The sequence below is a fragment of the Cricetulus griseus genome, chromosome 3 (assembly GCF_003668045.3).
Source record: "Cricetulus griseus strain 17A/GY chromosome 3, alternate assembly CriGri-PICRH-1.0, whole genome shotgun sequence".
Taxonomy (NCBI): domain Eukaryota; kingdom Metazoa; phylum Chordata; class Mammalia; order Rodentia; family Cricetidae; genus Cricetulus; species Cricetulus griseus.
This window is the reverse complement of record NC_048596.1, coordinates 198,244,830-198,270,796: the sequence shown is the minus strand read 5'-3', so window position 1 is coordinate 198,270,796 and position 25,967 is coordinate 198,244,830. Positions and strand designations below refer to the sequence as shown.

The 25,967-nt window shown below is 47.2% G+C and overlaps 1 protein-coding gene across 8 annotated transcripts in view; it reads left to right on the top strand.

Moving 5' to 3' along the window:
• Positions 1–25,967, top strand: part of Zcchc14 (zinc finger CCHC-type containing 14) — a 55,870-nt gene that overhangs the window by 26,277 nt on the left and 3,626 nt on the right. For 3 of the 8 annotated variants that reach the window (XM_035442723.1, XM_027410703.2, XM_027410702.2), the window contains exons 3-15: positions 9,845–9,958; positions 10,666–10,739; positions 11,749–11,946; positions 16,436–16,618; positions 18,029–18,100; positions 19,327–19,436; positions 20,365–20,459; positions 20,545–20,599; positions 21,093–21,375; positions 22,584–22,675; positions 23,168–23,295; positions 24,172–24,312; positions 24,408–25,868. In XM_035442723.1, coding sequence (XP_035298614.1) covers positions 9,845–9,958; positions 10,666–10,739; positions 11,749–11,946; positions 16,436–16,618; positions 18,029–18,100; positions 19,327–19,436; positions 20,365–20,459; positions 20,545–20,599; positions 21,093–21,375; positions 22,584–22,675; positions 23,168–23,295; positions 24,172–24,312; positions 24,408–25,868 — 3,006 coding nt within the window. The remainder of the gene's footprint in view (positions 1–9,844; positions 9,959–10,665; positions 10,740–11,748; positions 11,947–16,435; positions 16,619–18,028; positions 18,101–19,326; positions 19,437–20,364; positions 20,460–20,544; positions 20,600–21,092; positions 21,376–22,583; positions 22,676–23,167; positions 23,296–24,171; positions 24,313–24,407; positions 25,869–25,967) is intronic. The other 5 variants (XM_035442727.1, XM_027410707.2, XM_035442724.1 and 2 more) reach the window with 4 other exon arrangements.

Sequence of the window (25,967 nt, the reverse complement as noted above, 5' to 3'; positions counted from 1 at the left end):
AAGTTCTTGCTGCACAAAGGAGATTTATTTGCCCCAGAGGTACAGAGGGCAGGGAATAAGAGACAAAGATGGGAAACAGAGGATGAGAGAGAAGAGAAGGTAATCAGGGAAAAGGGAAAGGGGTGTTTGTCCTGGAGGGACAAAGGACTGCCTCTGGATAGAGGAGGCAGACATGATCCATAGGAAAATGGCAGTTTATAAAAGTACAAAGGGGAAACCATGTTAGAATGAAGTGTTTAATTTTAATTTGGCATGTTAATTAGGTGAGTCAAAGGAGTCTTTTGATTGCTGGACCTTTATATTTTGATAGCTGCATCTTGGTAGTCACCTTAGGAGGAGGAAGAGGCCAAATAAGGGAATAGACCTTGGTGGCTAGCTTTAGGAATGTAATCTAATGGTTTTTCAGCAAGGCAGAGGGAATCAGGGAGAAAGGCAAGACCTGCCATACTTGAGCTGGCCAGAGTCACTTCAGTCAGGCATGCTTTAGAGGGTCCTGTTGTCTTTCTGATTCTCCCAAGGAACTCAAGACCATGTTTCAGCAATATCAGCTTCAAATGCTGGTGTTTACTAGGGGAGGGAAAGAAAGTTTTAAACATCCTCTGCTCCTCACATCAGAACAAAGCCTAAGCAGCTGGGCTGTAGCACACTTATTTCCCAACTAAATGGGCTCCTGGGATTTATTCCATGTGATGTGGTAACAGGTACTCCTGTCTTCACTCACTCAGTGCTACCAGCCTCAGTGAAGTTCCACACTGCTCATGCCACTGACTAAGTGGCATTTACTTATTTATTATTTCATGTATGAGTGTTCCGCATTTCAGAAAAGGGCATCAGATCCTATTGTAGATGGTTGTGAGCCACCATGTGATTGCTGGGAATGAAACTCAGGACCTCTGGAAGAGCAGCCAGTGCTCATAACCACTGAGCCATCTCTCCAGCCCCCACCCCCCATCCCCCCACCTTTGAGACAGGTGTAACTTTCTCTGTAACTTTGGAGCTTGTCCTGGAACTCGCTTTGTAGACCAGGCTGGTCTTGAACTCACATACATCCTCCTGTCTCTGCTTCCTAGTGATGGATTAAGGGTGTACACCACCACTGCCTGGCACAAGCACAATTTTTTAAAATGTAATTGGAGTGTGGGTTTGCTCAGTGTGGATCTGCAGCTGATGAAACCTCTCACCACAGGTTGTGGGCCTCCTGTCTTCCTGCCAGACTGACTCTGGAAGTACCTGGGCAGGCATAGTGATTGTTTTAAATTGGATGTGGTTATTGGTAGGACCAAGTCTTAGCAGAGGTACGTCTGTCCTGACTGGTCATGTACCTTGAGGCTCCCTACTCATGAGTTGCTCTGCTTCACTACTCACAGATGTATCTGTGCCTTCTGTAACTTGAGCTGGTCCTTCTGCCCTTCTCTATCTCTTGTGCCCTAAGCATCAGCTTTTTATCTCACACGTACGTTCCATGCTGTTGCTTTAAAGGCCTGTGCTCACTCTACGTGGAGTGCTGTCTTCTCTGTTTGGTTCAGCTCAGGGTGGTCTGCTTCTGTGCCACATCTGTATCTTGAGACCGTGACACAGTGTTTTGCCTGCATTGTATGTCTGTGCCGTGAACTCAGTTTCTTTGTACTCTTAAAAATGATGGACTTGAGCCGTGCGTTGGTGGTGCACGCCTTTAATCCCAGCAGAGACAGGAGGATCTCTGTGAGTTCGAGACCAGCCTGGTCTACAAGAGCTAGTTCCAGGACAGCCTCCAAAGCCACAGAGAAACCCTGTCTCAAAAAACAAAAAAAAAAAAAACAAAAAAAAAGATGGACTTGAAGGAATTTATGTTTACAAAGTATATCATATCTATGGCAACTTTACACCATCAGACAAAGTGGAATATTTCAGCCTGAGCATTGTTTTGGTTCTGCACCACTGAGGCTCATGGCTTTGTTACATAATATTATCATGATGAAGAGCAGCTTAAAGACTGAACCTCAAGCCAGGCAGCACTTGGAGGCAGAGGCAGGGGGATAGACCTCTGTGAGTTCAAGGCCAGCCTTGGTCTACAGCATGAGTTCTAGGGCAGGGTCCAAAGCTACAGAAATTAAAACAAAGAAGCTGGGCAGTGGTGGTGCTCACCTTTAATCCCAGCACTTGGGAGGCAGAGGCAGGCGGATCTCTGTGAGTTCGAGACCAGTCTGGTCTACAAGAGCTAATGCAGGACAGCCTCCAAAGCCACAGAGAAACCCTGTCTTGAAACCTCCCCACCCCCCCAACCCCTAACCCCCCACCTCCCAACCCTACCCCCCCCCTCCCACCCCCAAAAGAAAACAAACAAACGGAAAAACTGAACCTCGAAAAGTCTTGGACTTTTCTTGTTTGGTTTTTTGTTTTCCAAGACAAGGTTTCTCTGTGTAGTCCTGGCTGTCCTGGAACTCTCATTGTAGACCAGACTGGCCTCAAATTCAGGGAGATCGGCCTGACTCTGCCTGTTGAATGCTGGGATTAAAGATATGTGCCACCACGCCCAGCTTGCTCTTGGGATTTTAATAAAAAAGAAACTCAAAATATGAGCATGAATTTTAACAAGACAGGAATTGAAGATAAAAACTAACTCCTGAAACCAAAACTGTGTATTACCTCTTCAGAGATGCACTGGGATCACAGTGTGGCAGGAATAAGAAGCCTTAGTTCATGGTTTTGCATTTGGTTCTCACCGTGAGGACAGACAGCAGAGTTCAGGGTTTTGCAGTGAGTGCCCGAATCACACAGTTTTATTTTACTTTACTTATTACTGTACTTTTTGGGTTTTAATTTGTCATTGTCATTGTTACTATTTTGCAGTGCTGGAAACCAGCCCTGGGACCTTGCACATGTTGCGTATTAGGTCAGTGCTGTCCCCATTTCTAAGCAGGCTGCTCGCAGGTTTCCTCAGCAGCTCTCCTTTGAACCACAGGACACAAAAAACTATCCAAGTGACTGCTTCCTCAGTTTCCTAAAAGAAAATGAGGCTGGGGATTTGGGATTGAAAGACATTCCTCTCACAGAGTTTCTGTAGGCAGTGGGTCAGTCGGAGGAAGCGTACCGTGCACCTTTCGCTTTTCAGACTCTACTTTGAGCTAATATCTGACCACTTTAGATAAAATGTAAGAACCTGGGCTAGAGAGATGGCTCAGCAGCCTAGAGCACAGGCTGCTCTTGAGGAGGACCTGGGTTTGATTCCAAATGATGACTCAGGACCATCCTAACACCAATTCCAGGGATTCCACTGCTCTCTTCTGACATCTGTGAGCATCAGGCATACATGTGATATACATATGTGCATGCAGACAAAACATTTCATGCACATAAAATTAAGTAAATTTTAAAAAGCGAAAATCTAAGACTCGCAACTGTGTGTACACACTGACTCTTGAGAGTAGTGCTGAACTTTCAGATGTCTCTTGGTAATAGTGTTTACACCTCTGGAAGTGGCCGGTGCTGCGGATAAGGGTACTTACAGTGTTGGCATAGTTCTCCATGTGCCCTTTGTATTGTGTGCCTTGTGCCCCCATGATAGAACCTTAAGGTTTTGCATATATTTTGAGGAGAGGAAAGGATGGTCTTTGAATGCTCTGTGTTTACCCCCTGGCTGCCCGTTTTCTTCCCGAAAGCTGGTGCTCCCAGTTGATTTTGTGAAGCTCTGCGGGTGTGGACTCTGCCCATTTTCATTAGCCTGAAGATGTAGCTCCCTGTGACGTCAATTCTTTCTGATCATGTAATGCTTGGCTGGGTTGGTTTTGTTCTATAGTTTTGTCAATGGTGTTCTGTCTGCTGGCCTCCTTTAATGAGAGTCTTCAGCAGTGTGTGATTGGCTGTCTTTATGTCGGTGTCATTTTTCTCTGGTTGTTTTTACAGTTTTCTTTAGTTGGGATTCATCTGACTACAATGTTCCTATATGTGGTTTTTCATATAGCTCTTTTACTTCCTGTACCAAGTCTAGAGGATTTCCTGCTGTTACGAATTCACTCCTCCTCCTTTCCAGGTGGCACTCCAGGGACTGTGTGTGCGATTCCCTCACCATGTCAGATCCTGTAAGCCATGTATACCATTCACCTTCATTCCCTCCTCTTAGGCAGGACACTTTTCTTTGCTCTATAGATTTGTCCCCTCTTCTTATTTATTCCCAGCCTATTGTCCACTTGATGTTCTTTTTTTTAAGATTTATTTTATTATTTATATGGTCTTCTGTCTACATATATGCCTGTAGACCAAAACAGGGCACCAGATCATTACAGATGGTTGTGAGCAACCATGTGGTTGCTGGGGATTGAACTCAGGACCTCTGGAAGAGCAGCCAGCACTCTTAACTGCTAAGCAATCTCTCCAGTCCCCACTAGATGTTCTTAAGTCAAATAATGTGTTTCTCTTTTTTGTGGTTGTTTTTGCTTTGCTTTGTTGAGATGGAATGTCCCATAGCCCAGGCTGGCTTCAAACTGAACTCCATAGCTGATGATGGCTCTGGACCTGTAATGCCCCTGTCCCTACCTCCCTGATGCTGGGATTAAGGTTTGGCTAACACACCCAGCAGATTGATTGTTCTGGTACTGATGGTAATTAGGGGTGCAGACATGGTCTGTTTTCTCCACTGAGCACAGAATTAAAGGTTAGGAAAAGTTTGCAAAGGCAAATTCTATTAGCAGTGACAGTAAGATAAAAAGCAGATATCTCGATAATGAAGGCTGGAACCCAGGAGTCCCAGCAGAGCCTCTGTACAATACCAGGGATCTTGGGTCCTCTCTTAGTGCTCTTGGTCTCATTAATAAAATAATTTAAGAAAGGGCACAGATGGGAAGCTTGAAGACAATTTACTAACACCTGAAAGGAAAGCCCAAGGCAGGCAAGCTACAGATCTCACAGATGCATGGAGGACAATAGAGTCAATAAGCTAGCATGGAGGGCAGCCATATAGCAGCAGGCAGCCACTCAGAGGGCACTTTAGGAAAAGAGCACAGAAGCCTAAAACATTAGTTAGGAAGTTTAAGCACATAGTTAGGCCCTGGCCATCTGAAAGAAAAAGAAGTAATTATACCTTTCTAAGTCAGGACCCAGGAAGGTGAGCAGACCCAGGCAAACACACCCCATGGTGGCTTATAGGGACTACTATAAGGGGTGGGAATTCTGGGAAGGAAAAATATCTCACAGTGAGCATTTCTAGAGATGTTCCCAAGCTTTCTTTTCTTCTTTTATCTTTTTATTTTCCCTTTTGTTGTTTGTTTGCTTGCTTGTTTTGTTTTTCAAGACAGGGTTTCTCTGTGTAACCCTCACTGTCCTGGAACTTACTCTGTAGATCAGGCTGGTCTTGAACTCAGAGATCTGCCTGCCTCTGCCTGCTGAGTGCTGGGGTTAAAGGTGTGTGCCACCACCTCCTGGCTGGTCCCACTCCTTCTTACTTTTTATGAGTATTTGTGGGCATGAGTATATATGTGCCATGTGGTGTCTGGTATCCACAGAAATTATAAGAGGGCATCAGATCCCCCCTGGAACTGGACCATTGTGAGCTGCCATATGGGTGTTGCTAACTGAACCCAGATCCTCTGAAAGAAAAGCAATGTTTACCACTGCTGAGCCATCTCTTCAGTCCCCCTTACATACTTTTCTGTTGCTCCAGTAAAACACAATGACTGAAGCAACTCATAGAAGAAACTTTATTTTGACATAAGGTTCCAGAGAGTTAGAGTTCATAATGTTAGGTTAGCAGCAGTATACAGGCATGGTGGGTAGAGCAGCATGCTGAAAGCTCACATTTTTGAACCACAAGCACAAAACAGAGACAGAAAACTGGAAATGGCACAAGTCTTTTAAACTCTTAAAGTCTACTGGATGGTGGTGGTGCGTGCCTTTAATCCCAGCACTTAAGAGGCAGAGGCAGAGGCAGGCTGATCTCTGTGAATTTGAGGCCAGCCTGGTCTACAAAGGAAGTTCCAGGACAGCTAGGGCCACAAAGAGAAACCCTGTCTTGAAACTACCACCAACAAAACAAAACAACAAAATTTAAAGCCCACCTCCAATGACATACTTCCTCCAACAAGGCCACACATTCTACACCTCCCCAAATAATGCCGTCAACTGGGGACCAAGTACCCCAGACAATGGAGGACATTCTCATTCAAACCACCACTTAGAATCAGATTTTTATTTTCAGCACCTGTATTTTGGCTTAAAACCAACTATAACTCTAGTCCTGGAAGGTTCTGTGCCTTCTTCTGACTTCCACAGGCACCAGGCACACATGTGGTATACATACATACATACAGGCAAAACAATCATACACATAAAATTTAAAAAATCTGAAAGAAATGTCAAGAAAAAAGGGAGTGTCAGGCATCTTGTTTTTTACATGCTGGTTCTAGCCTTGTGAACCTGGCAGGCCTAGACCTGTGGGACTCAGTTTCTTTTTGTTTCTGCATCTTCATCAATCATTCTAGGCTCTTTTGCCTCCATTCCTGCCCCTCTGGTTTTGTCCTCTAAGCAAGGACCATTGTCCTAGCTCACAGCCCTGCAGCATCCCAAGCCCCAGTGCTGTATGCATTGGTCTGCTGTGCTGTAGTCCCTTGAAGCTGAACTAGGGTTTCTTTGTCGAGGTGAGTATATGAGGCTTACAGGGACCCAGTAACTGCCAATGCTATGAGCAGCAAGCCTTATACCACCAGCAGGCCGTCTGAGCAGAGCTGTGAGCTCACCCTAAAACCTATAGGAGAACTCAGAATTCCTTCACATGCTATCATGGTTGTGGCCTGTATTCTTCTGTCTTTTCCCTGGCCCTGGTCTTGTCTCATCTGACATTAGTCTCATGCTTCTTGAGAACAACTGCAGCATCCTGCCCTGGACCCTGATGTACATCAACTGTGGCTAGTTGGGTTAGGGTTAGGGTTGGGTTATTGTTAGGGTTAGGGTTAGGGTTAGGGTTAGGGTTAGTACTGAGTACAATCCAGGCAGCACGATGCTAGCCCTTCACATGATTCTCTTGATTACCTGCTGTCAGCTTCATTTCTGTAGAACACACAGTTTAGTGCAGAGATGTGAAATCATAAGAACCCCCACACTGCAATGTACCCCAGAAAGATACAGGAAAGGAACAGCATTGGAAGCCAGTGTTCAAACCTTACCAATAATTACAGGAGGTAGCTATCTTTTGGTCAGAAGTTGGTCAAGGATCAAGACACTGTACAGAACAGAGGGGTGTGTACATCTGTATCCCCTGCTTCAGCCTTCAGGTGCCAGTGCACCAGCCAGCTCATTCCTATCCTGACTCAAGGACTGATGACCCAAGGGTCCATATTCACCCTGACTGACTGGCTTTGGACTTAAGATACTGCATTTTCTCTGTGTAAGTTTTGCCCCAAAGTGTTAAAAACATTCTGTGGGGTGAAATCCAAGCTGTGTATTATGCAGGAGACAAAAATGGCTTCCTTGATTGAAATTGTAATTCTTGAATATATTTACATAGCCCAGTTTCTGAACAGCATTAGTAAGTATGAATAACCCTTGGAAATGCTTTCCTGTAGCTGTCATTACTTAATTAGGCTTATTTTGAAGCCAGGCATCAAAACAGGTTACACTTGGCCTGGAAAGATGGCTCAGAGTACTGGCTGCTCCTCCAGAGGGCCTGGGTCTGAGTCCCAGCACCCACATGACAGCTCACAGTTGTCTGTAACTCCAAGTCCAAGGAATCCGATGCACTCACACAGATACACATGTAGACAAAATACCAATATACATAAAATTTTAAAAAACAGACAGACTACACAAACCACTGTCCCAGAAGCCTCCTGACATGTTGAGACTAGTTTTGATCATGGTCAGCATGTATTCCTGGGTTGATGTGATCCCTGGGCCTGCACCCAGCACCTGTCTTGATATTAAAGTATTAGAAGAATCCTTTGAGAAACTGTTGTCTGGTGCCCTGTTAAAGCCTACCCCTTGTCATTCCTGGAGCAGCAGTGGCCATCAGAGAGAATGAAGCAGTAAGGGAAAGATGATGAAACAGTCATAGCCAGGAAAAGTCAGTTCACATCTTGGCATTTATACATATAGAATAAAAATAAAAATAAAGGAAACAAATTTCTCCAGGGTAGCCAGGCCTACATAGCCAGACTGTGTACCAAAATAAATAAATAGAAATATATAAATCTTAAAAAAAGAAGGAAAGTTTGAGAAAGTGTTCCCTGTTGCTGATGAAACTTCCAAGGTACCAACTGCCCTACACTGTAGCCCTTGGAGTGTGGGCAGGGTCGACCCACAGACCAGGGGACAGGGTCCTGGCAAGGTTCTGCCCTAAAGGCAGCTACAAAGCTGCAGCACCCATTGTGTTTGAATGTCTCTGACTATCCTGTCCAAAGGAAGGGGTTGCCAGCACCCACTCGTTGCTGCTCCAGCCAGCTGCAGGTATAAGGTGTCATTGGTGTGAGAGTCATAATTCCCAGTTCCCGAAAACCCAGCAGTTGCTTGAGAGTTGAGATTCTCCCAATGCATGGTGTGCTCAGAGGAGATGCCTGGCCTCTGGCATCCCACACACCATTCAACTCTGTTTAGTTGTGTGAGTTTTGTTTTGCCTTTGTGGTGTTGAGGCTGGAACTCTGGAACTCATCATTCATATATATATATGAATGATGCATTCTTCCAACAAGCCAATGCAGTTCCTGTAATCATGTGACTCCAAGTAGGAGACTATACTGAAACATGGTGTTTTAAACATATCTTTATTACATCTATCTATCTATCTATCTATCTATCTATCTATCTATCTATCTATCTAGTACATGTATTGTGACATGGCACATCCATCAAAGTCAGAGTTGGTTCTCTCCATCACTCCTGGGGGATTGAATCTGGCCATTGGGCTTGATTCAGATTTAACCCCTACCTGCTAAGTCACTGCTCTGCCCTGGCATCAGGGTCCTGGAAGAAGAGCCTACAATCCATTGGGTACTGAGGCTGACAGCATTAAGGCAGTGAGATCTGCATTAGGTTTAAAACATATTTCATGGGCAGTGGGCTAGCTGTGAGTACTTGTCCTGGCTCTAAAATGCTTTTATATGCAAACAGCTAAATGATATTTATCTACTTGGACCATTTTTCTGTCAAGCTCTGAGTCACTTCCCTTTGTCCAAATGGGTTTTTTCTTTTTTCCTTTCTCATATACTCTGAACACTGGGTACAGATTGATTCTCTGGGCAGGGCAGGAACTGGTCCTACAGTCTGTTGCTTAGAGATGGAGGGTGGTCTAGAATGGTGTCACTGAGTGGAGTAGTCTGTGCAGAAGGGTTGCTTCCTGCTGGCTTCTAGCTGGAGTGGCAAGGGTGCCACAATAGCTATCAAGATGATGGCACATCTTGTAGTGGGTTCCTAATCTGCCTCCATTTCTCCTGCAGCTGGCACATGCTAGGGCTGAGTGCTCTGCTGTGGTATGGTACAGCATCAACAGTGGGGTCCTAATGTAGTGTCTTTCTCTGCTCTTGAGCCCAGCTTCACTGTAGTGGGTGGAGAGCAGCTGTCAGTGGTACCAGAGCAAATTTTATAGCCATGTGCCAAGAAAGCTGCTCACACAAATGGGAGGAGGAGGTGTGGTCTGTATGCTAGTCAGTTCAGACAGCACTAACAAAAGACACTTGAATACGGGAGATGTCCATTCTTCACCATCCAGAGTAGTGGCTCCACACATGTGTCTGTTCAGTACCTTGACCAGAGTTAATTCATTTTAATATATTTAAACGAACACCACAGTTAGTGACTCCCGCATGGAGCATCACAGGTATAGGAACCTCACAGTGCAGCCTCAAAGCAGGTTGCCATTGCTGAGGGTTTTTTTCTCCTCTAGATCTTTTGTCTATAAAACTTCTGGGTTGTCCCTCAACATCTCAAAGGACTGGCATTCTGGAAGGCTCTGGCTTTGCTGACCAGAAGAGTGTACCTGCAGGGACTGTAAAGCCTAGTGAGTATGTCACCATCCATTATTAGGGTTCAGAGTGTGCGGAAAGTTCTGCAGGATATGGAGGTGGCTTCCTAGAATTCTGGAAGCTCAACCAACATAGCAGTTCTCCTCAGCTGTGGTCTTCCCCAGTTGCTTAATGCAGTGAGTTCTGTGACTCTCATGCCTGTGGAAAATGACTGCCTGAAAGAAGCAGCTGAGTCTCTAGATGGCAGCACTGTCATCTGAGGGAGGATGTGTGTGTCCAGATAGAGAGCTTGATTGTGAGCACATGTTTGGGCTTGCCTAGAAACAGTGCTTATAGTGTAATGGTGTCATTTCATTTCTGAGCAGTAGTGTACAGGTCTGCGGGAAGATCCCCCCCCCCAAGAATGTGCCAGGCTCCTTCTCATGCAAATCATTCACCATGGGAGACATGATCATGAGTTTCCCAGGAATTAGACCCAGTTTTTTACTGTCTTGAAGGACATTACAAGGGCTCACAAATGTGCTGTCCCATTCAAGATCCCTACATTCCCTTTCTTGGGATTTGGTTGGTATCTGAGATTCCATTAGTCTTCCAAGATGCCAATACCAGCTGAGGCTGGTGCAGGTGCTACTAGGGTATTGGTTCTGGCAGTCTTGTATGGAGTACCTACTTACCACATGCCCAGCAATCATTTGTATCTCGAAGTCTTACTGCCTTCTCATAATTTTGTTTGTTTTTACAGTGAGTGTTGAAAAAATAGACCTGAAGGGATTATCACACACGAAAAATGACAGAAGTGTTGAGTGTTCCTTTGAGGTAAGATGCTGTTTTTTCCCTCGCCTTGGAGGTATTGAGGGGTATATTTGTCACAAGTAGCCACTTTATGTACAGGAATAAAAGCTGTGCTTTTTGCAGAGCAATGGTGTTGAGTAAGATGGACCTCTAGCCTGGCAAGGGCAGGTGTCTTTGGGGTGGGCTAGGGTATTGGGGGACAGCCACCTTCTCAGGGAAAAGCTAAGCTCTAACAAACATCAATTCAGTCCTTGTCACTTGTAACTAAGACAGTGGCTGAACCTGTTTGTGGCCTTCTTCTCTGGGGGAGGAGGGACATGGTTGCATTCACCCTGGCTCTGAAGAGAGTGAAATCCAGGCTATGACGCTGGGCAGTCTAGGACCCTAAGTACTCCTAGATGAAACATACACCTGCTGGCTTCACGGCCATGGCAACTTGTTCTATACAGGGGAATGTGCTCCAAACCGATGCACCATGAAGAAAGGGCTGTCTTGTGTGAGAGAGGCCTGTCATTACAAAGGCTTAGACAGCTCAAAAGTTCCCTTTATTCCCCATTATGGTGTTCAGGGAGGCAGTCCTAGGCCTCCATCAGAACTCAGTCCTGGCTAATTCTAGCTTTTACTGTGTGCATATCCTCAAGATAATAGTCTTTGACCTTGTGGTCCAAGATGGCAGCTAGGGCTCTAGCACTCACTTGATGGTGGGCAGAATGCAAACTAGAGAGGAGGGACATGCTCACGGCAGCTGGAAGAGCTTCCACTTGGATTTTGTTGACAAGCATTCAGTTTCTTGGTATTGCTTATCTGCAAAGGAAACTGGGAAGTGTATTTGCCAGCTTGTATCAAAGTTCTGTTACACATCTGGCATGGCAGGTTAGATATTTCTCAGACTCTGTCTTCAGACATGCACAGATGATGGGAATTTGCCCTGGCATACTGGGAAGCACATTCAGAAGAGACTTGTTTAGCCCTATATGTGAGCCAGAGCTATTTTTCAGGAGGTGCTGTGTGATGAGAACCCTTTGTACCGCAGGTGGGGTCTTTTCTGAACACAGGGAGACTCTGTTCTCCTGTGTTCTGGAGGTTGTTGACTGATGGTAACACTGGAGAACCATGGACCCACCAAGCCCCAGTGCTCAAGATAGTGTGGGCAGCAAGTTCTACAAGACCCTGGACATGTGCGGTAGCCATCTACACACCTGGAAGCATGGGTGTCTCATGGTATTTGAGGGTGTGTTCACAGGTCACTCCTTTCTCTCTTGTTCTAGTATATCTGAGAGGGATGTTCTCAGCCCAGTGGGGACTGTTTGTAGAGATAATGTGCTCCCAGGATGTTGGGAGCCAGCTTTGCTTCTGCCAGTCTGCTGCAGTGAACTTGGATCCCTCTAGTCCTCAGTGCAGGTGCTGTGGCAAGAAAATCGGGGCTTTGGTGACATAGTCCCCAGAGCTGCCTACAGCTTTTCCACATAGAGGTGAATGTTGGTAATATAATTGCCTGACCTCTTGTGGAAGGAGGAACTCTTACCAGAGAGGGGAGGAATAGTTGTTACTGTGTGCTGAGGACACAGCAGCAGAGGTCCCAGAGGTGCAGTGTGTCTGTAATGGAGCAGACTTGCTTGGTGCTTTTCCAGTGACTCACCAGTGCCACAAGACCACAGAAATGCTTTGTGCCCAGAGGGCTGAACTGGTAGGCTTCATAGGGGACAGAGGCTCAAGAAAGACAGGCTGCCTTGGAACAGAAACCCACCCTAGACCTCCCTCACAGGCGTTAAATCAGAAATGATCAGAGACCTGACTGGGAGTCAGAAGCTCTAAAGCTTCCAGAAGAAAATAGAGACAGAGCCAGGTGGTGGTGGCACACACCTTTAATCCCAGTTCTTGGGAGTCAGAAATAGGTGGATCTCTGTGAGTTTGAGGCCAGCTTGGTCTACAGAGAGAGTGGACAACAAAAAAGGGGGGAACGAAAGAGAGAAAGGAAAAAAGAAAGAGAAAAGATAAACTGGCAAAAGATTTGGACAGAGTACCAAGAAAGAGGCATGGCTGGTAGTGAGAATGTGTGGCAAGGTGTGCCAGCAGCCTCATGGCTGGGGCACGGTGTTAAAGCACTATGGGAAAGTTCTTGCCTATGGGAAAGGCTGACATGAGGAAGGCTGGCCACACTTGATTTGTTAAGACCGGGGTTCTGTGTGCTGCTGCTGCTGCTGCTGCTGCTGCTGCTGCTGCTGCTGCTGCTGCTGCTGCTGGGAGTAGTGAATGGCTTATGCACACTGGGCAAGTGACAACTTTCAAAAGGCAACCCTTTTGCTCTTCAGTGCAGCCTTTGAATCCACATCTGCTATAGACCCTCATTTACCTGTGGGCTGCAGTTTCATTTGTGAGACTGCACAACTTTATTCATGATAGATACCGAAGGATGCAAGTGTGTGTGCAAGGATGAATGGTGTAAGTGTCCACCCTAGGAACCTGGATCTTCAGGGCTGTTCTGTCCACAGGTGGAGCACTGCTCACAAGAGGGACACAGAAGAGGCACAGTGACTCAGACTCTTCTCCAAACAGGTGTATACTGTGCAAGCCAGCTACATACAACTCTGTAAAATGCAAACTACTCCATGGTGAGGGAGCATGCCAGAAAGCTTCTATGGACAGGATGAAAGTCAGATGAGGGCCTAGGGATGGTGTGATCAATTGTCCTGAGTGGGAGATGGTTTCACATGTGCCACAACATCTGATCACACAGTTGTGTGTGGCTCATCATCAACTACAATTAAAAGTGAACATTTTTTCTCACTTCTTCTTGATAGGGCCTAAGATTTTTCTGTGTACCCCAGGCTGGCTTTGATCGTGTTGTTCTCTTGCTTCAGCCGCCCAAGTATGGCTTGTCATACTTGGTATCAAAATCTTAAAATTTGGGGCTGGAGAGATGGCTCAGAGGTTAAGAGCACTGACTGCTCTTCCAGAGGTCCTGAGTTCAATTCCCAGCAACCACATGGGTGGCTCACAACCATCCATTATGAGATCTGGTGCCCTCTTGTGGTGTGCAGATATACATGGAAGCAGAATGTTGTATGCATAATAAATAAATAAGTAAAATCTTTTTAAAAAATCTTAAAATTTCATTTGTGAAACAATGTACCCCACATGACTAGTGAAATAGAATGGAAAATAGTGAGAATAGTAAGTAAAAGCAATAGCTGCTTCGCTGTGACTTGAGCACTGGACATCTTGTGACTGTTAGGTTCTGTGTGCTTAGGGAGAAGCCCAGAGCTTCCTGCCCATAGTCATCTTTTGTGATTCTCCAGAGCTCTGTTTGATGGCTACCAGTGTATCGTAGTTAGGATTTCTATTGCTGTGATAAACACCATGACCAAAGCAACTTTGGGAGGAAAAGGTTTATTTCAGCTCACAGTTCTCAGGTCACACTCTGAGGGAAGTCAGGACAGGAACTCAAGACAGGTACCTAGAGGCAGGAACTGAAGCAGAGGCCATGGAAGAATGTTGCTTACTGGCTGCTCCCCATGGGTTGCTCAACCTGCTTTCTTATAGAACCCAGTGCCATCTACCCATGGTGGCCCCACCCACAGTGGGCTGGGCCCTCCCACATCAGTCATCAACCAAGAAAATGCCCTACAAGCTTGCCTACAGGCCAGTCTGCTGCAGTCATTTTCTCAGTTGAGGTTCTTCTTCCCAAAATTACTCTAGCTTGTGTCAAATTGACAGAAATCTAATGAGAACAGTGTTTCTCAGCACTCAGTTACAGGATGGAGGTGTTCAAGAAGCACCTGCTACAGACAGGTGTGAAACCCCCTGTTCTTTTCCAAAGAGCTAGTTTTATTTTTGCTGCAACTGTACTTGCTGGTTCCGAGAAGGCCCAACCATAGTCTCAGGAAGCAGTATTTTCAGATACACTTCCTGGGGGAGTGTATCTGAAGAAAGTAAAGTAAATGATGCTCTTCAGAAGTGTGGATTGCTCCCTACACCTGATGGTGTGCAGGGGAAACAGTGGGGTGTGCCATTTCTGAAGTACAGTGACTGAGGATTTGACTTAAGTTACAAGACACTGCTAGTACAGTATACCTCTCAAAAGCCATTGCATTTATTGGTCGGTTATATCTTGTCTTTAAAAGTTTGCTTTCATTTGAGAGTACTCTTCATTAGCCAGGCAAGGTAGTGCTGCCTGCATATGACTATAGGGTGTCTGAACAACACAGGCTAGCCAATACTGAACCTGATGCTTTTCTGTCTCACTCAGGTCTGTTCTCTCAGAGTTGTGGGTTTTGTTTTGTTTTGTTTTAAGACAAGGTCTCATTATGTAGCCTAGGCTGGCCTGGAATTCTACATCCTGTCTCAGCATGGGGTTATAGGAATTGTCAAGAGTTTTGGAGTTAAAAGTATGAACCACTGTCCTTACTGAGTCATAGTGTGGCAGGGTCTTAAGGACTAACCGGGCAATATCGTTTTGATGCTTGCTGTTGGAGATGTCTCATTTATTGTCCCATGTCCTGCCTCCCCTCCCTACTCCACCCTCACCCCCACCCCATCCCCCATCCCCCACCTCACCCCTACCCCCTCACCCCTGTGGTTGATAATGGACTGGCCATGATTTCTTGTTGTTTCATCTTGTTTTTTTCTGTTTTTTAAAGATTTATGTATTTTATGTGTATGAGTGCTCTGTCTGAATGTATAGCAAAAGAGGGCACCAGATCTCTTTTCAGATGGTTGTGAGCCATCATATGGTTGCTGGGAATCGAACTCAGGACCTCTGGAAGAGCAGTCAAGTGCTCTTAACCTCTGAGCCATCTCTCCAGCCCCCTCATTTTTTTTTTTTTTTTTTTTTTTTTTAGGCAGGGTCTCTTTATATAGTCTTGACTATCCTAGAACTCTCTGTGTATACCAGGCTGGCCTTGAACAGAGATCCTCCTGCCTCTGTCTCCTGAGTGCTGGGATTTAAGGAGTATGCTATCATGTCTGGCCTCTAGCCATGGCTTTCCTGAGGAATGTGAAAGCATGCTTACCTGGTTTCACTCTGGCTGGTCCTCTGGCAGCCTCCAGTGTTTTACACTTCTGGAAGAGTCTTGGTGTCACCTGCCTCGTCTATCTTATGGGATGGATGTCTCTATTTGGTTTTTTCTGTTTTTTAGTTTGGATGTTTAGAGGTTTATTGGCTTTGGGTTTTCTTCCAGATCCTTCCCTGGGGCCTGTGCTGCCAGCTGTGCTAGGCCTTTGCTTGCCACCATTGCCTCAGCCAAGCTCTTCTTTCTGATCTTGGCATCAAGTCCCCTGAGAATGTGGATTGCAGGCCTTCATCCTCCATGATGTTTTTCCCTTAAGATGGTTGGGAGCTTGGGAGGAGTTTGGGGATCTTACAAGGTACCTTGTAGGCTGGGTGGGATTCTCTGCCCAGCACCTGGCTGGTACAGAATAAAGCACATGCCATTTTGTGGCTCTAGGCAAAGGTTCTGCATGTGAGTAGGAAATGAGGCTGCAAGTGGAGCTGACCTGAGCCTGAATGTTGTTTATTTCTGTGTGATGAAAGATTCAAGTCAGCCCCAGTATGGCTCTCCAGCTCTTGGAGGAAGTAATTGGTGCTGTGTGCCTCAACTTTCCTGCAATGCCTGCTGATGGGGTGGGAAGGAATGGGTTCCTGGAGGTGGATGGCAGATGCCAGCTCTGACTGGGTGCTTTACATCTCCATGCCTTTGTGGTGGCCTGTCTTCCCCCAGCGCCTTGTGTTGAGTGGATGGAGACTGAGTATGAGGGCAGTGCAGCCTTGGACCCTGGCCAAAGCTAGGCAACTTGGAAGTGAACCAGATTCCTGGGACCAGACTGTGAATCTTCCACTCTATGTTTTTGGCTGTGATGAGGACCCCAGGAACACACACAGGGCAAGCCATGCTGTGGCAGTGGTCAGTATGGCTTTCAGTATGGCTGTCCTGCTGTTTGGCTGTGGGCTTTGTGCTTTCCTTGGGTCAGTTGTGGGAGAGAAAAAACTCCTTTTTGAAATAGATTGCTAGATGTCTCTACTCAAGGCTCTGGGTGACTCAGGTTTTCACCTCAATCTGGGATGTTAGGGTTGATATGGCCCAAATTTAGGAACCCCAGCTTTGTGGGATTATTGGAAGCCAAGAAGCACTAAGGCATCTTTCTACCAAGTGCACACAAGTTGAGATGGAAGCCACACTCCTAGCAGCAGGTAGCTCAAAGACAGTAGTTGCCTCATCTGTGAAGTTCTCTCCATTTGCTGTGGCTTTGTAAGAGCTGTCACACACAGTGCTGATGCTGGAACACACAGATCCACCTGGATCTCACAGATGAAAGGAACATGACTGAACCCTCCCAGGTGTCTCAGCTATGCAGAGAAGGGATTAGAGGCTTGGCATCTTGAGCTCTTGCCTCTACACCAGGGTAAATGTGATGCATCCCTTTTGGGCAATGGCTTCTGGATTTTAGGCAAAATTTGTGTGTTTGTATCTCCTAGTTGGCCTACTCCTCATGCCTCCTGTTCTTGCCCTTTCTAAGTGGGTTCATGTTCTTTGCACAGACCCCACCATCTCTCTCTCTCTCTCTCTCTCTCTCTCTCTCTCTCACACACACACACACACACACACACACACACACACACACACACACACACACACACACACACACACACACACACACACACACACACACCCCTACCCCTACTTCTGCAGAAGTAGCTGCATTCAGGCTGCTTAGCACTGTTGAAAGCAATAGGCTTATTGCAGTCAAGAAGGGATGACGAGAGCTCAGCCAGTGCCAGCTTTATGAAGTCAGAAGATCATGTTGGTCCCAGTGCCATGGGTTAAAGCAAGTGCCAAGCCCACAGGCATGCACAGCTTCTGCCACTAAGCCCTGTTCAGCTCTCAAACTCTTATGAACTGATGCAGCCCTCTTGTGGAGGACCTCTCCTGTTCCACATTTGTCATCTGCCTGAGGACCCAAGCCAGGCCTGGGCTTAAGTTTTCACATAGCCACAGTACCTGTGTGGCACTGATACCTGCTTCCAGGTGAAGAGGCTGATTTCTGGTGACTTGATGCTTTGTCCAGCATCACATGTACCATAAAGAGAAGGAAGCATGCCTGGTGTACATGGGTGCTTAGATGGCAGGTGATATCCTAGGAGCGGCCCCTAGGCTCTAGTGACTTGGTAGTGCATGAATGCAATTGGGTTATGTGACTATTGTCTTCATAGCAAGTCGGGAGTATGAGTGTCTCATTCACTAGCTGTGAGCCCTGGACACCTGGAATCTGAGTATGTGGTATCTGTTTTTAAGGCTTGTTTGTTTGTTTTTAAGGTCTTATGGTCTGATTCTTCAATAACGTCAGTAACCAAGTCTTCCTCAGAAGTGACTGAATTTATTTCAAAGGTAAGGTGACGAAGGTCTCTTCAAGCAGTGAAGTACATGGTGCAGTGATATCAGTGGCTTCTATCCTTTACCTAGTCATGACAGTCAGCAGAAGTTCTGCGATCACAAGCATAAGCCACCACACATAATTTTTCTCTTGACAACATTGACAGTAGTCTCCCTGTCCCTATATTTTCTCATATCTTTGACATTTTTATTGAATGTTAGGCATTAGGTTCAGAAGGCTGTAGAATCTGAAGAAACAGTGGTCATGCCTATAGTGGGTACTTATCTCCTGCCAGGCCAGTAGTGAGGTCCTTGGATCAATGTAGGCAGGAGTGGCTGGTTCTGGATGTGATCATAACATCTCTGATGGGCTGCTGCTTCCAGGGTTTTGAACTGCCAGAGCCTTGCTTAACACTCAACTTTCAGCTGTCCCAATATACCAGAGGGACTCTTTCTGTTTGTGTCCTCTCTCAATGCCCATAACCTGGAGCTAGACTTATAGAAGGGCGAGAGGGGGATTCTCCACTCTCCCATCCTGGTCATGGTCTTAGACACAGGGCTGTTGTGCTTGGGTTTTGGGGGCTAGACTTTATCAGAACCTCAGCCTTTTGCAAGTAGTAGAAGACCTCTGCTTGTGTGTTGAGTAGGGTCCTGCACTCAAGGGGTCTCATGTTCTTGCTTCAGGGCTAGAAGATGTTTGCTTTGCTCTTCCACCCAGAGCACTGCTTGCCTAAGAAACTGGGGTCTTGTTATACACTGGGCCAGGAACATGTCATGCTCCTGTTTCTCCCCTAAAGGCTAAGGACCTTTGCCTTAGAGACAAGGCCCTGGGAGTTTAGATCTGTTCCCAAGGCATTTGTGTCACTCTTGGCTCCCCACCTCTATATAGTGGCCTCATGTGTCCCAGGGGAATATATCCGTCTTAACCCATCTGTGCTGACCATGGTGTGGCATTGAAGAATCTTTGCTTTCTTTGCAGGCCTGGTCCCTGTTTAGATTCTGGTCAGGAACTGGCCCTGTGACTCAAAATATGTTAGACTCAGGGATAGTTAGGATTGGAGGATTGTAGGCTTCACCTGCCTGTGGTAGGGTGTCTGACATGTGTATAGAACCAAAGCAGCTGGAAAGGTCCAAACTGTCCTACCACAGATGTTCCAGAGGCCCCTTACCAAGCCTCATGTAGCAAGGCAGAGTGCTGATATGCTGTGGAGACAGACCTTCTGCCTTGTGTTTTCTTTCAGTTATCCCAGCTCTGCCCTGAAGAGAACTTGGACAAACTCATTCCTTGCTTGGCTGGCCCAGATTCTTTCTATGTGGAACGCAACCATGTGGATTTAGAAGCAGGTCTGAGGTAAGTAAGCCTCTTGTAAGTAAGCAACACAGGTGGCTGTGTTGCTTTGGTGTGGATCTTTCCTTTATCTCCAGGACTATCTGTTGTAAGGATTTGAAGGATATGGACAACCTTAGGGTGAATTGAGGATGAGGTGAAGGAATCAAAAGCTTGTGCTACGTGGGGTTTTGCTGTCCTTTTGAGATGATATAAGCAGTCAGCTGTGTTGGATTAAAAGCTGAAACTGTCTGGAAAGTAGTGGCACACACAGCTAGGAGTATACGGAGAACCCTGTATGAGGGAAAAGAAAAATCTGAAGCTTGTCAGAATGAAAATACGTCCTCTGAATCTTCAGCCACAGGGAACATGCCTTGCTGAGGCTCACTAGTTCTGTTCCGTTTGAGACTGAGGATGACCTTGAATTTGTAATCCTCCTGCTTCCACCTCCCAAGGGCTGGGATCAAAGGTGTGCCTCACCACACACAGTTAATGTGGTACTAGATATGGAACCCAGGGCTTTGCATGTGTTGGCTAAACACTACCAACTGAGCCATAGCTATGGCCTCTTGCTGGTTCTCTAGTGTGTGCGAGGCCATGGTCCTCTCTGGGCTCTGGGACCAATGTCTTCACATTATGACTTGCAAGGTTCCAGCAGACTCAGGAGCACTAGGGTCCCAGTGCTCATGTCACAGACTCTTGTAGAGCTTGATTGGTTCACTATAAGAGACAAGAGAAGGGACTTGAAGGGAACTATACAAATTGAATAAAAGCAAGAAGGGTATCGGGCTATGGGACTAGTTTGTTTTTTTCTCTAATATTCTCTTGGTTGAAGTTCTCAGGTTTTCCCAATGTGGTGTGTGTGTGTGTGTGTGTGTGTGTGTGTGTGTGTGTGTGTGTGTGTGTGTGTGTGTGTGTTTCAATGTTGACAAACTGCTGTGTTAATCCCCAGGTATTTGGCTTCCATACCTTCTCACACACTGAAACATGACCACGTTAGGAAGTTCTTCAGTACTTCATCTCCTACCCAACAACTCCAAAATCCAAGTAAGTTTGTGAAATGATTAAAAAATAAAAACAAAGTTAGATTATTATCCGTAAGTCTCTATAATACTTTTCTTCTGCTTTGTAGGTCCTGGCAACCCCTCCCTTCCTAAAGTAGGTGCCATGATGGGAGTATCTGGAAGGTGAGTGGTCTTCTCTAGCCAGCAGGGTCAGCAATTCTCCCATTTGTATGCAAGCAGCTGCTGTCAAAGCTGTCTGCTCAATCTACATCTTAGATAATGCCAGGAGAGGAATTGGGTAGAGAGAATCTAAATTTTGGCTTCCCAGTTTCATGGTTTTCTCACAGTGCTGAGTAGCTTGTTTTAACTCATGACTAACATTGATCCTTAGAAGTGACAGACACCAGGTAGCTCAGCTGAATCTCTGATGCATATGGACACACACACAGCATGTGGGAACAGGAGTATCCCTGTGGGCACTGTACTTTGAGGAGGGAAGTCATGATGGGGGTGGTAGTGGACAGGACACTGATTAGTCCCAAGTGTGCCATGAGCCAAACACCAGATGCCATAGGTAGTAGGTGCCAGCGTGGGATGCCTCTAACGTCCTGGTGCCAGTTTGCAGTCTTGTAGAGCAGTTCCTGTACTCCACTATCCACTGTCCCATGTCCTGCAGGCCTGTGTGTGGAGTGGCCGGCATCCCATCCTCGCAGAGCAGCACCCAGCACCATCTGCAGCACTCGGCCAGTGCATCTGCTTCCCTGCCCCACTGCTCCCACACAGGGGGTACAGGCTCAACGCTGGCTTACCGGACCCAAGTGGACAACTCGCCTACCATCCTGATGCCCTCTAGTCTGCAGGCCCCTCAGCCCCAGGAGCAAAATGGGATTTTAGACTGGCTTAGGAAGCTTCGTTTGCACAAATATTACCCCGTCTTTAAACAGCTCACCATGGAGAAGGTATGTTGACTACTCAAAGGGTCACACTGTGTGCTTGCTATTCCTCTAGTAGCCTGTGTCCTGTCCTCATTCCTAGAGGTGTCAAGAACTTGGGTGGTGATCATGTAGCTTGTTGTTAGAGGGGACCATGATTTCACTCCCAGGCTGCCTAAAGCAAAAACAAACCAAAGCAGGATTTGTGATAAGCACATAGCTTTTCTAGATGTTTCAGGTCTTGACAAACCAGTAACCCAGTGACTTGTATTGGCTCCATCCCTCAAGTTGCTGTAAGCCAGTGCTCATTCAGATACCATTTGTTCCTCTTTAAAGTAGCCCAGGTATAGCTCCTGCCTCTGTGTGGCCAGCTCACAGAGTCATTGCTTTGGCCACAAGCAAGTGGGGGTTCAGACAACCTAGGATGCATTTAACCGTTGGACCTGGAGTCATGGAAGAGAGTTGGCCTGCTCAGAGAGCAGTGTTTTAGTGGACAGTTTTGACTTGGGATGCCTGTTGATGTTTCCAAGCCAAATGATACCTGCACAAGGTGTTTGAAATCTGAACTCCCCCTGCTGGACAAGATGGCTCTGTAACAGCTCCACACCTATAAAACTCTACTGTTAAACGTAGAGATGGAGCTTTGGAGACAGGGGAAATACAGCATTTGTCCTTGTCATGCTGTTGCTGAGGGCCCCTGAATCTTAAGGACAAGAGATTTTCTTTTCTAATACTGGCTATGAACAGTTTGAGTTATCTACTCAGAATTATGATGAGGTGACTGAATCATGTGGTTGTCCTGGGGCATCAGGCCTGTAGGTTAGGACCATTTCATCTGGATAGTGCCTTCTTTCTACATTACTTGGGTCTTCACCAAGCTACTGAAGGTGATTTGCCAAAAAGCAACTGTGCTCTGTTTCTGTGAGACCTTCCCCAGGGGTCAGGGACAGCCTTCAATTGTAAATGAATAGTGGTTAAAGCTGTCCGAGGTATGCATCCCTGCCTAATGACTGGGGTGCAAGGACCAGAGGGCTGAAGGATGCCTGTTAGCTGTACTTGTGGTGAGGTACAGAGGAGAGAGGCCACAGCTGTTTAGAGCAATGGGACGTGGTCTCTGTCTGCAGTCTTTTGTTTGCTAGCCCTTTTATCTGTTATCCTGCACTCAGATGGAAGTTTGTTGGTTCCAGAGTCCTTATGGTCATCTCAGTAACTGTCTTTTGTTTCTCCTATGCAAGTTTCTGAGCCTTACTGAAGAAGATCTGAATAAATTTGAGTCCCTCACCATGGGAGCAAAGAAAAAGCTTAAGACTCAGTTGGAGCTGGAAAAGTAAGCATGAAATCATGTGATGTATGTTGGGTGTTGGTGGTACACGCCTTTAATCCCAGCACTTGGGAGGCAAAGGCAGGCAGATCTCTGTAAAAGTGAGAGGGAGGGAGAGGGGAAGGAAGGAAGGAGAAAGAAAAAGTAATTAGTGTGTGTGCTTTTTTTGGTGTGGCCACCCTATAATCTCAGCACTGAGGCTGAGGCAGAAGGATAGGGATTTGAGTTTGAGGTAGCCTGAGCTACATAGTGAGACTGTATCTCAAAACACCAAATCAACACAGAATAACTTGTGTTCATTTTAGTTTCTCATGTGCTGAGCTGTGTTAGAACCTGCAGGCTTTTAAATGTCAGGGTCCGGGGATACTTTATTTCTTACCCAGTCCTCAGCTGATACCCAGCATCCAGCTGTAGCTTTGGCCTCTGTGGACCTGCCTGGGAGGTGCACTGGAAGCTAGAATGTTGTGGAGGAGCTTTTTGACTGCTTGTCATTCATAGGGAGAAGTCAGAGAGACGGTGCCTCAACTCCTCAGCTCCATCCTTGGTCACCAGCAGTGGAGTGGCCCGAGTCACCCCCACCAGCCACGTGGGACCTGTGCAACCTGGGCGTAGCAACCATGCTGCAGGTGTGTGAGGGCCTGTGGTTCAGATGTGTGGCATGTATACAGGTGTGGTATGGTATTCTTTTGGATCAGAATTAGACTTCAGATTACTCTTGTTTTTCATTTACAGGTTTTAAATGTTTATACTTAGTTTTCTTTATCCTGACTCTGTAGTGTTTAGTGCAGGAAAGTAATTGTATGGATGGCCTTAGGTGCCAGACACTGGTGCCTAGTCTCAGGTTATTTGGACAGCAATGGTAGACCCTGAACTCTTATGCTCTGGGGGAAGCAAGATACAGTCCAGAGAGGTGAAAGGCCTTTGCCACACAGGTGATTGTCATGAACTGTTGCCTGGTGCCCTTTCTCTGACCACTGTTGTCCTGTCTTCCCATTGGAAACTTGAGAGGCTTAAAGGACTTGGGGTTTTAGCCTCTATCCTCCTCCTCTTCCCCTATTCCTTGTCTGTGGAAGAGGCTGGGAACATATGAGTTAGTGGCTGTGTTGTCCTGCTGGAAGCATTGAGCATTGCTTTATTCATCAACAAGATGTGATGAATAGCAAGAGTCATGGCAGATTGGTAAGAAATAAATGTCCATCTGGAACAATTCAGTCTGCTACAGTGAGCCTTCATGGCAGATAATACAGTTCTGTACTCTTCAGGATGGAACAGGGCACCCCACAGTGACTGGGCATCAACCTCTCAGTGTGCTAGCCTGAGCCAGAAGTACCCCTTTGATCTGTCACCTAACAATATGGCCTTGAGTGCTTGGTGCAGTTTTCAAGATTCTTGGAGCTTAATCTGACCATGATTGGGGACGTATTTCCTAGTGTTCTTGACAGGGTTCTCTTGCCTGTAGGCTAGTGCCATGAGCTGTTGACCTCTACCTGCCTTCTCCACAGAGCTACGGGTGGAGGTGGAGCCACCGGCTCACCAGCTGCCCCGGGAAGGCAGCTCCTCCGAGTATTCCAGCTCCTCCTCTAGCCCCATGGGTGTGCAGGTGCGAGAGGAGAGTTCAGACAGCGCTGAGGAGAGCGATAGACGTAAGACACCTGTGCTGTGGCCTGTTTGCTGCCCCACCTTCTGAGCTTGCTGCTGGGCACACGCTGTGCGTGCTAACAGTCTTTTCCATCCTCAGGTGTGGACATGCATGTCGAGGGTACTGACAAGGAGAAGCCTGTGATGCTGCTGACTCACTTCCCATCCAGCTCTGCCAGACCCACAGCCCAGGTTCTGCCTGTGCAGAATGAGACTGGCTCCAGCCCTGCAGGTCACCATCCCCTGCCCCCACAGCTGATGCCTACAGCTTCCCACCTGGCACCTGTCCGCATGCTGAACTCGGTGCACAAGTCGGACAGAGGCAGCACGGACGTGAAGCTCCTCTCATCCTCTGTCCACTCCCTTCTGACCCTGGAAGAAAGGAACAAGGGGCCTGGCCCTAGAAGTGGCACAAAAGTGGACAAGAGCTTTGGCGGAGCTGTGCTGGACACACTGCCCTCAGCGGCACCCCATCCACCAGTGCAGGTCCTCTCGGGCCTTGTAGAGAACAACTCTGTGTCACCCACGGTCTCCTTTGGTCCCCGGGCCAAAGTTGTGCATGCAGCCACACTGGACAGGGTGCTGAAGACAGCACAGCAGCCAGCCCTGACTGTAGAGACAAGTTCAGCCGCCACAGGGACACCAAGCACCGTCCTGCATGTGGCCCGGCCACCCATCAAACTGCTGCTGTCCTCCTCCGTCCCTGCTGATGCTGCCATCTCTGGGCAGACTTCTTGCCCCAACAATGGGCAGATCAGCGTTCCCCCTGCAATAATCAACCCTCGGACTGCTCTATATACAGCCAACACCAAAGTTGCCTTCTCTGCAGTGAGCAGTGTGCCTGTGGGCCCACTGCAAGGCAGCTTCTGCGCCAACAGCAACACTGCCTCCCCTAGCAGCCACCCCTCCACGTCTTTTGCGAGCATGGCCACTCTGCCCAGTTGTCCTGCCCCCAGCTCCAGCCCTGCCCTCTCCTCTGTCCCTGAAAGCAGCTTCTACAGTGGCGGTGCTGGCAGCAGCTCCCCAGGAAACATTCCTGCCTCAAGTCAGAACCACCACCACCACCACCACCATCAACAGCCCCCCGCACCCCCACAGCCTGCGCCACCCCCACCTGGATGCATTGTGTGCACATCCTGTGGGTGCAGTGGCAGCTGTGGCTCCAGTGGCCTGACTGTCAGCTATGCCAACTACTTCCAGCACCCATTCTCTGGGCCATCCATGTTTACCTTCCCTTTCCTACCCTTCAGTCCCATGTGCAGCAATGGCTACGTCAGTACCCAGCAGTATGGTGGTGGCTCTGCCTTCCCTGTTGTACACGCGCCCTACAGTGGCAGTGTGACTCCGGACCCTGTCCTAGGTGGGCAGTCCACGTTTGCAGTGCCACCCATGCAGAACTTCATGGCTGGGACAGCAGGGGTGTATCAAACCCAAGGCCTGGTGGGCAGCACCAATGGCTCCAGTCACAAAAAGAGTGGGAATCTGTCCTGTTACAACTGTGGGGCTACTGGTCACCGTGCTCAGGATTGCAAGCAGCCGTCCATGGACTTCAACCGGCAAGGTAAACACTGGGAGGTACTTTATCTTCCTTGCTGTGCTGGTCATGGCTCCGGGGGTGGGGTGGGGTGGAGAGGGTACCAATGATTGCTTGGCTTTTTGT